We start from the raw sequence: 14,253 nt of genomic DNA, 5'->3' as shown, positions 1-14,253 counted from the left end.
GAAAGTGCATTCACACGAACAAGAAATAAAAACATTTACATAAACAATAATATTTAATGTGTACTGATGGTCATTTTTGCAACACATTTTCTACAATTCTCAATTCAACTAAGCTCATTCTTGTTGTGGGCCCAATTCATATATTACATTTGATTTTATTCTTTTAAGCATAGTCCAAGCCCATGTGACATATTGGGGGAAATTGAGGGAGTGTGGTTTGGAGAGTATGGGTCAATTTCTTTTAAACCTTTTGCATTAGACTAACCTGTGTGTGCTGCTAGGTGGCAAAGGGACGCTGCCAACACCTAGGGCTCATGGAGGAGGTCTTGTACCCAAAATTTCCACCATAAAGATGTCTTAGGCTTCTGCTGTCTGTGGTCCAAGTTTTTTGCCCTACTTTCTTTTCCACCCAAAAAACATAGCTGACTCTAAACTGATTAGCCTAACCTGTTGTAGCCACAAATGTAGCTGCCAAGAATTGCAATGACCATGAAACAACGGCCCATAAATTTAGTCCACTTTATTTCCCAAATTATAACCCTTTTACCCAGTTAAAGCAAATATGACCATAAACTCTATGATTGATGCCTTGGGGTTCAAAGCCTTTTCTATTGACCAAAAACCAATCACTAAGAGAATCCCAACCAGCAAAGATTCTCACTATTCATAAGTTAAAGGGTAGAAATACTGGTACAAAGGAACTTTCCCTCTCTCCCTCACGACCTCTCTCAATTTCCTCTTCCTGCTATCTATGGGTCAAAATTTCAAACCTAAAATTATAAACATTTTTCTACATATTCTGTTATTGATATCTTGATTTCTCTTGTTAAAACATTATTAGCCTTTGTTCATCATACATTTGGAATTTTAGACTTAACTCTCCACAAATAAAAACTTCTAAAGAACCCAAGGAGAATTTTGGGCTTGTTCTACCATTTTGACCCTTGTTGCAAAACGTCCCTGACAACGTAATCTGGCTAACGCGCCAATTCTATGGTAATAGACAACAACCAAAATTCATTGTTATTAATATTGATTCAAGCCACACTTAGTTAAACAACACTCACAAACCTTACAAACACAAACAAAATCTCTCATGAATACAAACTAACTCATAAACCTCACACACAAACTCACAATACCAAGACCCCAATATACCCAATAACTCTCACACAATAAATAGACAAACACTTAAACAATTCTTAAAAGAAGCAAACTTCATGTTCTTCTAAGAGTCTTCTCCTCCCAATGTGGAAGAATTCTTAGCCCAAAGCCACAAAACCCTTTGCAACAATGCCTACTTATAAGACTTCAATTATATTCCTGACAAGGAATGCCCAATTACTTTTTCAATACGTAACTTTCCTTCCATAACAAGGAAAATCCTTTCTTTCCACACAAAAAAAAAAAAAAAAATCTAAACCAAGTCAAATTAGAATTTTGATGCAATTTCTAACAGGTTTATTAATAAGAATTGTATATGAATTATGTATTGTTCCTAAAATATCCTTAGGTTATAAATATACGCTTTGTTGGTTTTAATAGAAAATTTTGTATAAAAATAGTTTCCTGTGTTTTTTAATATTTGGTAGCATCTGAAAAAATGAGTCAAAGGAAAACTATTTTTTGTCAACATAAATAGTATGACTTATTTTTAGAAATTTTTTTCCACTAAATTTTTTTGGAAAACAATTATATCTCATAGTAAGCTAAATAAGGGAAGTTAAATGATTGTTTTTCAACTCATTTAAGGTTGCTACCAAACATAGAAAAATAAGATAGTTTTATAGAAAACATTTTTTAGAAAATAATTCATTTTCTAGAAAACATTATAACATTATTGCCAAAATAAACAGAAAAATGTCAAAAGTATTACTCATAACTTTTAAGCGACTTTTAAGTCAAATCCCTTAAAATGATAGTCTAACATTACACATAGACATAGATTTTCTCAAAAAAAAAAAAAAAAAAAACATTACACATAGACCAAAATAATTGTTTCAAATAATTGTTTTTCATAATTTATTAAGACATGTTGATCAAAATGATTTATTTTCCTCAAGCCTTGAAAAAATATAAATATGATTCTCTTTTTGGCATTCCAAACGAGTAAAGAAAAATAAACACATGAGAGAAATTTGATTGGGAAGTGTTCTATTTTAATTATTTAAAAGGTAATAAATTGAATGTATAATTTTCATTTAAGCATAAAAACATTTTTTTTGTTTTTGTTTTTATTTTTATAAGTATTGAATGCCCCATCTTTTTAAAGTGAATCTACATTCCCACAAAAATGATGGTGAGAATTTGAGTTATTCGCAACTTAACATGAGAATGCTTAGAAATCCTAAAGCATTACCTTGAACAAAATACTACCTTTTTGATAATCCAAAATTACAACTTACAGACATCTAAAAGGGCTAGCAGTCTAAGCAGGGGCAGTGGTCCACAGAATAACTTTTCCCATCCAACCATTGCTCTAGTGGTCAACAAGCAGCAGGCTTGTCCAAACATTAGAGTAGTGGTTTGACCCCTTTTTCACTTTGACTGGTAATGCAACAGCTATTCCTATCATATTTGCATTCTAAACAAAGAAATTATGAAGAAAAGAAAACAAACTATAAAGGCACATTTATAACTCATCATATCATCTCAACTACTCATGTTAATGCATTGTGGCCAGGATGTATCCTTCCCCAACCACCTGAGGGTTATCAATACCAACACATGATATGATCGTAACTTTCAATAGCGTTAAGATATAACTTCATGTATAGAAGGTACCTTTGTACTTTTAACTTTTTACAGAAGTCCAATATAACTCTTGCACCATATACATCTTTGGATCCCAAACACAAGTAACCATTGCTCCTGTGTAATCCTAATAAAAAGCTCTTCCCCACTTCAAACAACTTTATTTATCCCAGGATCACCCTACAAAATTACAATGGGCCTTATCTCTCACAGCTCACATGAAACTTTGAGTGGACCCAATCAAGAAAGTAGCTTCACAATTCTACAGTTAGTCTTGATCTTTCTTTCCTACGGTAAAAGTTCATGGCTTGGAACCATGAGCCTCGACAGAGCATTTTAAACGGCTCAGTGAAAACTCAACAAGTACCATGTGCTAAAGAGAGACGATGCATCAAAAATAAAGTCAACAAAAGATACTTGAAAGAATGATATCAACAAGCAATGCCAGAAAAAGGGCTTTCTTTGAAAATTCATAATGTACAAATTAAATTTCTGCCTAGAAATCTGAAATAAGGAAGGTGACATGTCAGCAAGAATACAAAACTAAGATACATGAGAAAAGTAACTATTAGTCTATAGAACTTATAATATTAAAAAGAAAAGAATGATGAAAGCAAAAATTTACAAACAAAAAAGGAGACCTTTCATCACGTTCATGGCCAGTTGAGGTTAAAATTCCAGCTTCTGCCAGATTACTCTAAACCAACAATCCAAGGATCAAGACAAACATAGGAGGCCTATTGATCTACGGCTCTTCCTGTTGATTCTCAGATAAATCTTCTTCTTTTCCAGTTGATGAGTCTTCTTCCTTTTCAACTCCATCCTCATCAACATTCTTTTGACTGAATTTCAGACGAAGTGGTCTGCCCATCAATTCCTGCAAGAGGAGAGATGAAGGAATCGTTTATTGCTTCTCAATCAGAAATGATCCACTTGAAAATAAATGCATAAAATACTATCTGGTATTGAACCCAAGACAAAACATGTTATCAAAGCAAAAGGTGACGCGTAATGGAAAGCATGATAGGGGCTACATATTATTTTAGCTTAACAAAACCCTTAAATCCATAAAGGGTTTCTTGAATCCATAAGAAAAAACTTTGGAATCCACCCAAAAGAAGAGAAAAACCTCTTCGAAAATATTATTAATCAAATTCTATAATTTGAATTTTGTTTGTGCAAGCCTATTTAAAAGCTCCTGAAAAATTAATTTTCAAGTAAAAATATTCATAAACATATCTTAATTAATACAGTACCACAATAGGACTCTATTTTGGACTAACAAACCCTTAAAAACAGCTAAAATCAAGGAAATAAAATTCTCCTAAAATTACATAAAAATTCAAAAATCAACAAACAATAAAAATTCTCTCCCATATTCTTTCCTACATCAAAAGGGAACCAAGGAAGCTGAGTAGCATGTTTGTGTAACAGGGATATGAGTATGCTGCAATGTGGATGATAACTTGAGACTCTCTCCCCAACATAGCCATATAGCCGACTGGACATAGTCATTAGTCAATAGACTTGGCTGTTTTCTTCACCAAGATTTTCCAAGCAAAGGGTCATGTACATGGAAGCAAACAGACAAAAAAAAAGCAAGAAAACTAAGCCTACTTCCTCCACTGAACCCCAAACATCCTAAAAATAAAACTCCATAACTCAAAAGCCATGCTACAGTGAATCAATAGGTGATCTACAGTCTCCCCACTACAATGGCACATACAACACCTACTCACCATTGAAAAACCTATCTTGATTAGATTCTCACAAATGGGAATTTTTTCACGAGCTTCTGTCCACACAAAGAAAGAAACTCTCTGAGGTGCATTGTTCCTCCATATGGCCTTCCAAGGAAAAGGCATAGGGGTTGAGCCATGCAATTCCTCATAAAAAGATCGCATAGTGAACTCCTCATTCCTCTTTAACTTCTATATCATCCTATCATTCCCCTCTCCAAGGGGAGTATGAGAGTCTAACAAATGGAAAAATGAAGCCACCTCATCAATCTCCCAATCATTAAATTTTCTAATGAATTCCACATGCCAATTCCTACTCCTCCCCTCCAACTGTCTCTCCAATAATGATTCCCTAGAAGCATTATTATCCGCAACAATTTCAAATAGTAAAGGAAACATCAGTTTTAAAGGTTGATCCCCACACCAATTATCATGCCAGAATCGAATTCGACTACCAGAACCCACAACAAACCGACTGCACCTTAAGAAATGATCTCCCTTCATTCTAATGCTCCTCTAGAACCCACAACCATGAGTGCCTTGAACAGTAACAACCTGTCTCCACAATTTGTTTTCCTCCAACCCAAACCTCCATAGCCACTTTAACAACAAAGATTGATTGAAAGTGGTAAGTTTTCGAATCCCCAACCCCCTCAAAAGCCAAAGGAGTGCATACCTTATCCCATTCCACCAAATGGTGCTTGAACTCCTCCAATAAACCACCCCACAAAAAATTCCTCTGTAACCTCTCTATTCTATCGCCACACTAGTGGGAATGATGAATAAAGATAAATAATAGGTACGCAAACTTCAAAGCATGCTCTTTAATAACGTCAACCTTCCCCCTTTAGATAAGTACATCCTTTTCCAACCAGATAAACAACGTTCAAATTTCTCCAAAATAGGATTCCAAATTGCCATTGATTTACAAGAAGCCCTTAACAGAATGCCAAGATAAGTCATAGGCAAAGATCCCACCTCGCAATACAAAAGATCTACCAGTTCATGTATATTCTCCACCTCACCCACCGGAACCATCTCACTTTTTCCCAAATTAACTTGCAACCTAGTCACCATCTAAAAACAAGTTAGTAACAAACAAATATACAAAAAAATTTCAGTGTTGGCATCACAAAAAATAATGGTATCATTAGCAAATAAAAGATGCAAGATAGATAATCCACCAGCAATAGAATTTCCCAGCTAAAAAACTTTAATAAGTCTTTCCTCCTCCATCTTCTATAGCATTCTACTAAGAACTTTCATGATAAGGATGAAGAGCAAAAGAGATAAAGGATCCCCTGCCTTAAACCCCTAGAAGAGCCCCAAAAAAAACCACAAGGTGACATTAACCAAAACAGAATTGTACTGTGGTGATACATGCATGAATCCACCCTCTCCACTTTTCACCAAACCCCATCCTCTCCAATAAATAATGAAGAAGCTCCCAACTAACATGGTCAAAAGCCTTTTCTATATCTAGCTTATAGAAAATGCCAGGAATGTGACTTTTGATTCTGCTATCCAAACACTCATGCGCATTGAATCCAGAATCTGCCCTCACCTACACATGCATTTTGTGATGCATAAATAAGTTTATCCAGCACTCCTTTCAATCTGTTTGCCAAAACCTTAGCCACAATTTTATAAACACTTCCCTAACAATAGCATTATGTTTCTTGGGGATTAATGCTATAAATGAGGAATTAAGGGATTTTTTGAACTTACAATATTTATGAAATTCCTCAAAAACAGCAAACACATCTGCCGCAACCACCCTCCAACAATGCTGGAAAAAAGCCACGGTGAAGCCATCTGGACCAGGGGTTTTATCCCCTTAAAAATTCTTCACCGCCTGAGTAATTTCCTCCTCCTTAAAAGGCCTCTCAAGCATGCGACATTCATCCTCCCCAATGCTAGCAAGATTAAGTCCATCAACCTTTGGCCTCCATCCCTTTGTTTCTTGGTGCAAGTTCTCATAAAATTGCACGATCTGATGCCTCACTTCCTCATCTTCTTCGTATACCACTCCACCTACCTCCAACACCCTCCGATGGTTATATCTCTCCTGTGAGAATTAGCCAACTTGTAAAAATATTTAGTATTATAATCCCCCTCCTTCAACGAAGCAGCTCTTGACTTCTGTCTCCAAGATATCTTCTCTAAGGAAATAAGGCTATCCAACTCAGATTTTTCCTGCCCTCTTTTACGCCTCTCTTCCTGGGTAAGGCCATGCAAACCTTCCTTTTCATCTAACTTCAACACTTCACCCAACAACCTCCTTTTATTAACCCCTACTTTCCCAAACTCCATTTTATTCCATCGCTTAAGATCCTCTTTCAGGGCTTTCAACTTCTGGGAGAGAACAAAACTCTGAGTTCCTCTAAAAGAATAGCTACTCCACCATGTTTGAACTTTCTGCACAAAGCCTTCTGTTTTCAACCTCATATTCTCAAATTTGAATGGACTTTTCCCATGTGCCATGCTCCCAAATTCCATCAAAATCAGACTATAATCAGAAAGGAGGCGAGGCAGAAGCCTCTGTGTCACATCAGGAAACTGTTCCTCCCAATCTCCCAAGATTAGAACCCTATCAATGCAAGACATAAAGGGTGGGTCTGTATTGCTAGACCACGTGAACAGTCCACCTTCCAATGGTAAGTCCAACAAATTAAGCTCTTCAATAAAATTAGAGAACTCAAACATTGCAGGACTGAATCTGTTACACCCAATCTTTCAGATGTGAACCTAACCACAATAAAATCCTCAAATAGGCACCACGGTGTGTCCCATCTCTGGTGCACCTACTTTAATTCATCCCACAAATTAGATCCGACATTGTCATCATTAGGGCCATAGACCCCTGTGCACATCAACTCAAAGCCATCTTCTATCCCTTTCCATTTGCAAAAAACCGAAAAATTGCCCACAAAAGAATCAATCCTATCCAAGACTCTTCTATCCCACAACAATAGCACCCCTCCAGCTGTGCCATTGGCATTACAGTCCCTTCATCTTTATTTCTACTTTTACTAGACTTACTTTCATCGTACTCTATTGTAGTCCTACTTGGCTGAAAGCCTTTAAACTCTAAAGCATTTCTTCAAATTTCTATCTTTTTCAATAACTGCACATCTAGTTTCATCCACCGAAACTATATTATCTAAAAAACAATATGGGCAAATTAAGTAAACCCACCTATGGTTAGGCCCGTTTTCACCTTGCTTACCCGTGGTTCAAAACTTGACACTTTGCCCACCTAAAATTAGTTCCGTTTGTCTCTCATAACCTATCTCTGTTAAAAACCGGGTAAATATGTATTTTTGCTCCCCTTTTATGTCTCTCTCCTCCCAAAAAAAAAAAAAAAAAAACATAAAAGAACAAGAGAAACAAGATCAAATTGTGGTATTGGTCTCTCTCAATTCACAAACATGAAAAACATACACTCAAAAAAATCAAACCCAAGTCAACCTCCATAAATATTATAATTACCTTCTCTCTTTCTCTCTCCGATGGTGGAGTTGAGAAGCTGATCAGCCACCACAGCAAAAGCTCAGATCGACCACCTTTGTTTTTGCAAGGAATCCATGTCGAAGGTCCAGATCGGACTACAATTTCTTGCCCTTACTGTGATGGAGGCTTTATTCAAGAACCTATGGCTTGTTTGGATGGAGGGGGAAAGAAGGGGAAGTGGAGGGGAGTAGAGTAGTGTTGGCTAAAAACAAGCTAATTTTGTGCTAAATCTACTCTACTTTACTTTACTCCCCCTCCCTCCCCCTCAATCTAAACGGACCATTAGTGAGATGCAACTTGCACCAGATGAGGCAGAGGAGTCCTAACCCAAGATGGGAAATTATGTGTTTGTTGCAAGAAGTATTTAGTTTTGTTATGAAAATTTTGGAATCTCTACATTTGATTTTTACTTGTTTCTAATTTCAAACAATTTGATTTGTAATTGTTTGGAATTTCATTTCTAATGTTCATACCTTTTTGTAAAAATTGCAAACCCTAGTTTTTTATATTTGTTTTATGTTTGTTTTCGTCTAAAAATGTGTTTGTTTAATGGGAAATGAAGAGGTGGGTTACAGAAGCCTAACAGAATAGATCAAATGGGCAAAGTATCAAGTTTTGAACCAAGGGTATGCAAGGTGAAAGAAAACGAGCCTAACCTCAGGTGGATTTACTATAATTTGCCCAAAAAATATACCCCAAGGGACTATGATAGGAACGCACAAGAAGTAGAAGATCGCCAAAAATCCCAATAGAGAGGGAAGTGCCAATCAGCACTTCCTCTCCCCATGAAGTGTTGATCAGCAGTCCTTTGATAGAATGGTCTGAATTTTGCATGTTGGCCCCCTCTCACTTCCATGAACATGATTTAAACTTGAGATGGCAACTTGGAGCTCAATTGAACAAGATTTCAAAGTTTAAACATGATTAGTATAGTTAGTTATTAGTTACTAATAGATAGACTAGAGTGAGTTTGTAAGCACGTTAATCAAAGGTGTTAATTCTTGTAACCACAAGCTGAATTAGTACGAGCACATGGGGGTTTAGGAAACCAATAATATGGAGCCTTGCGGACCAATTAGATTAGGGCTATTGTAGTATAACTTCCATTTCTCTCATTGAATAAAGATTGTACGTTTTTTGTTTAGACTAGAGAATAGTCTTGCTTGAAGGTAGAGGCTCCTTAAAGTAGTCTCACTTAGAGAAGGTGACACTCTCTAAGAATTCACACTTTCATTCATCCATCCACCAACTTCATTCTATCTCATTTTCCATCAATTTCATATTCCTAACTCCAAACTCTAGTTGTATTACCATCAAACCCTAGGGCATTTCCCTTCAAGAACCAACTTCAACACTTCCTCCACCTACTGTCCTAAGCCATGGCCAAAACTATCAAGCCCCAAACACCTTACCCAAGCCCTCACATCATCAATTACTCACATTCATCCTTTCCTATTCACTCATACTTGAAATCTCAAGGACAAAGAAATTCATCATCTTTCCCTCTCAAGATTCTACTTGAATCACCTTAAGAACACTAATCCATTATCGTGTTACTACAAGAATTCATCTTGAATTGATCTAGTCAGCTCATCCATTACTAATACAAAGAAATATGTACTTAATGCTAATTCTTGATCCAAGCCTATAGTGATAGGAAATTGATGCCTCCACTTGTTCTCACTTGTTATAAATCCATCACACATATCCTTAATCAACTTAATATACTACAACAGAACTCTTTACTTTTCTAGAAATCCAACACATAAACTTTCTAGGTCCCTATCATACACTTTCTCTAGGTCAATAAAAATCACATGGAGATCTTTATGGGCTTCTCTATATTTTTTTATTAGACATCTAAATAAGAAAATATCTTCCATGGTAGATTGCCTAAAACCAAATTGATTCTCCAATATTGTTGTTTCATGTCTTAACCTAAGTTCAATAACTCTCTCCCAAAATTTCATATTTATAAACTTAATTCCACAGTAATATATATAGTTTTGAACAACTTGTTCTAGTAAATAAGTATTAGGGTGCTTCTCCACCAAGCATTTTATTAACACTTAAAATCTTATTGAAAAGATTTTTCAACCAACATACACCCACGTCACCCAGGCACTTCCAAGCTTCAAAAGGAATTTCATTAGGTCCCAAGAATTTTTCCATTTTCATTCTCCTCGATGTGTCTTTTAGCCCGGTCATCCTAATTGTTCAAACAAAACCTATGGTTTCTATCCTCAATTAGGTTACTCAATTTGTTCTTAATCTATGGTTTCTATCCTAATTGTTCAAACAAAACCAAGAATTTCTTTTGTCACTTACTTTTTCATCACTCTTTAATCTCCTCTTCTTTTATTCATACCTTTTAATATCCATCTTTAATGCACTTAACACAATTCAAGTGTCTTCTTTTCATGTCCCTATCTTAGCAAGTTTATAAATATTCTTTTCTCCATCCTTTGTCTCCAAGCTCCCTCAAGCAAAAGAATAAAGCACCATGATGGCTATAACTAAGCATACATTAATAATTGGAATTGTCTACAACCCAGCCATTAATCCATAGACCCCAACATGAATATCAAACTTCTAAATTACTTCAAATATAACTTAAAAACTCCATGGTTACATCACTATTCAAATATATATATATATATATATATTTACTACATCACTTAGAAGTACAAGGTCTATCATCATCTCTCTCTAAGCTTTTTATTTCCCAATCTCATCATACTTTCAAGTTTTCATTATTTCTATTAGAGCTAGTGAACCAACTTAATAATACTCACTCACCATAAGCCTCCAACTTAGAAAATACTAGACCAAAGAAAATTGGACTCTGACTCATAATAGGTAAAAAGACCCAGCTAGTACAAAACAAAAAAGCCAGCCAACATCCAACCTAAAGGAGCATAGGTATAGAGACCCTAATACCACTAATACAAACACCAATACCGAGTCCCAAACCCAAAAAATATAGGAGAACTCAAGACATTTCTAATAAAATTCATAAAAAGTTTTACATAAACACAAAGTACTAGATTTTTCATTGTGAGTCAAAGTATTAGAAATTGACTCAAATTCCTAATTTGACTTGTTTTTAGGTTTCTGTGGTGTGGGAAGGAAAGGTTTTCCTAGGTGTGCAATAAAAGACTTTTCCTTGGTAGGGAAGGAAAGTTCCTTAATGAAGAAGTAATTGAGCATTCTTTGTTTATCAAGGAATAGAATTGGAATCTCATAAATAGTCATTGTTGTAAAGGGTTAGGTGGCATTGCCCAAGGGTTCTCCCACATGGGGAGAGGACTCAACCCTTAAAAGAACATGTAATGGGTTTCTTCAAAGAGTAATTTGAGTGTTTGTCTATTTTTGTGGGAGAGAGTTGTTGGGCATTGGGATTGTGAGGTTTGTGAGTGTTGTTTGTGTGAGTATGTGAGTGTGGTTTGTGAGTTTTGATTGAATGTCGTTGTAATCCATACTGTTGATAGTTGATTTTGGTTGGCGTTGTCCGTGGACATAGGCTTGGAGTTAGCCAAACCACTTTAAATATTGTTGTCTTGTTTTGTTTAATTTTCTTATTTGTGTGAATGTGCTTCCACTACTCCTAAATCACAACACATTGTAATAGAAAAAAGTTAAGCCAGAAATTATCATTCATAGGTATAAACTATGAACCACAACCACAGACCATTCAACCTATTATTTATTTTTCTTATTTTGATAAGTCATTTAACCTATTATTTATCGTAATCTAAAGGAATGTATCATCCATGCTCAAGTATAGAGAAAGCATAAGAGGAATAAGTAAAAAAAAAAACCAACAAGATTTATATTCTTTTTTTAATCACCTTCCCATCCAAAGCAGAAATTGCAGCCTCTGCTTCCTCATTCGTAGCAAAAGAGACAAAGCCATAACCAGCAGATCTCCCTAAAGGGGTATCAAAGACAACCCTGGCTGAAACTGGTTTGAAATTTTCAGAGAAAAAATCTCTGAGGTGGGTAGATCTTACTTTCCATGCAAGATTTGAAACATAAAGCTTATGGCGTGTCTCTCCAGCAGTACGACCTTCGGGACGTGGAGGAGAAGGTTTCTTGAATCTCTTCGCAAACTCTATCCTTATTATCCGGCCTGATATTTCCTGCACCAGAAAAGCCTTAGTTCATAGATATGTTCCCAGATGCCTATAATGTTAGATCAGAAACATGGTAAATAAGTCATTTTCAGTCTTTATGATCATTTACATTCAAGAAATTGAATATTGGTATATATGATGTAAAGTCCTCAACAGCTATGGTGAACCTTATTTAAGTTCTACAAGAATTTAAATGAAGGACAAAGACTATTTAAAGCAAAGCTTGACTCTATTTGGCCTGCTCGGAGGACTTCAAACCGACCTGTAAATGCCACTTTAATGGAACAGTGTCTCCTAACTATCTCACTCATTCCACATTAAATTTCAGATTACAAAGCTTCCTACACCTACATTTTATTAGCCATTAGCAACAAGGAAGATAGACTGCAGAGAGGGGAGCATTTTGAATTTTTGATTCAGTTTGAAAGGATAACTACAGGGACAAGATGAAGAAAAATTGAAGATAAATGAACTAAGAATACAGTCTAACAAAGAGAATGTGAGTATTTTCTTTAGAAATTAATATTCCCTCCGTTGGCCAAAACTTCACCTAGCAAATGTATTTGAACAGAAAACTTCGAAAAATGAATTTTATTTCATACTAACCACGCTTACAAAGTTTCCATTTAGCAGAGTCAATTGGACAGTGAACATAACCCACATTAAATCAAAACAATCACCACACATTTGAGAACGTATACCAAAGATTTAGAAAATCAATTTCTAAAACCACTTATCCAGGAACCAAATCGATTACAAAAAATCTAAAATTGATTACACATATCAACGACATAAAATAACGCCAGGCAGAATATACAGATGAAATAAATGCCAAAAACAACTTACATGAGAGTCAAATTTATCAACCACAGCCTGAGCTTCTTCAGCAGACTCCATTGTCACGAAGGCAAAACCTCTATTCTTACCATTCTTCTGCTTTATAATCTGCGTGTTCAAAACATATAATGAATACCCATTACTCAAATTTACATACTAACCAAAACCCATAACTCAAATTCAAAAAATAATCAAAACCCATGATTCAAAAATTGCATAAAAACGAAAGAAGATTAGACGTACATCAACAACTTTTACAGTTCCGCATTCGCCAAATAGGTTCTTGAGGTCTGCAACTGAGAAAGTCCATGGCAAATTGACAACGTAGAGCTTTCTCTTCTGGTTTGAATCCTCGGTTTGCTCTGCTTCTTCTTCTACCACCACCTCCTCCTGCACCGCAGAGCATAGTACGAAAGAAAGGTTTCTTGTGGGGTTGTTGAGGTTGAGGGTTTGAGGAGAAACAGGGGATTTGAGAGAAAGAGTAGGGACAGAACGGAAACTATGGAGCTTTATAGAGGGTAATTGCTTAGGGGATAAGAGGAATGTGGAGGAAGAAGAAGAAGAAGAAGAGTAGAGTGAGAAGATAGACAGTACAGCTTCTATTGCCGCCATTGTTTTCCAGTTATGAAAAGATAAAATGGAATATTTAGATGGTAAACGTAAAAGGTCTTTTCCTTTTCTTTTATTTATTTATTTTTTTTATAAGTAATTTGAAGACTGAGATTAGAGAGGGAATAATTTTTTTTTTCTCTAAAACTTTTTAAAAATAAATAGGGTGAAAGAGTACTTTATCCACTAGTTCACAATTTTTCCTCACATCTTTGAAACTAACTAATTTATTCTCTATATTTGGGAAATGAGTAACAATCAAAAATCTGTTACCTTTTTAATTAAATTTAATGAAAACACAATACTTATAAATGCAATCCAAGAAAATAATAATGCAATTCTCAACTTTTTTTTTTTTTCTTATAGTGTGTATAATTAATAACTTATTCAAAGGATTCCATAGATTTAACTTAGAAAGTAACAAATTGAGGGTATTTGATAATTTTCCCAACATAAAGGGAGAAATTGGTAATTGGCTTTAAAGATAAGTAAGAGAATTGTTAGTTACTCCAAACGTAAAGGGGAAGTGTTTTATTTCCTTTTAATATTAAGAATATAAGAAATTAATTGAAATTTAAGCTCATAAGAATTAAAATTTGCAGAGGTTCACATTTATGTTATTTAAATGAAACAATCATGAAAATTAAAAGAACTATTGCACTATA

At 35.2% G+C, this 14,253-nt stretch overlaps 1 protein-coding gene across 1 annotated transcript; it reads right to left on the bottom strand.

Annotated features, from left to right (window-relative positions):
• Positions 1 to 3,196: 3,196 nt before the first annotated feature.
• On the bottom strand, positions 3,197 to 13,639 carry LOC126708792 (30S ribosomal protein 2, chloroplastic). Its single transcript, XM_050408731.1, has 4 exons — positions 13,223 to 13,639; positions 12,989 to 13,087; positions 11,858 to 12,148; positions 3,197 to 3,631 (listed from the first exon to the last, which is right to left on the bottom strand). The coding sequence occupies exons 1-4, from the start codon at positions 13,589 to 13,591 to the stop codon at positions 3,500 to 3,502; spliced, it is 891 nt and encodes a 296-aa protein (XP_050264688.1). The 5' UTR covers positions 13,592 to 13,639; the 3' UTR covers positions 3,197 to 3,499.
• Between the last annotated feature and the right edge of the window lie 614 nt (positions 13,640 to 14,253).

Source organism: Quercus robur, chromosome 12 (assembly GCF_932294415.1).
Source record: "Quercus robur chromosome 12, dhQueRobu3.1, whole genome shotgun sequence".
Taxonomy (NCBI): domain Eukaryota; kingdom Viridiplantae; phylum Streptophyta; class Magnoliopsida; order Fagales; family Fagaceae; genus Quercus; species Quercus robur.
This window is presented reverse-complemented; position numbering and strand designations above follow the sequence as displayed.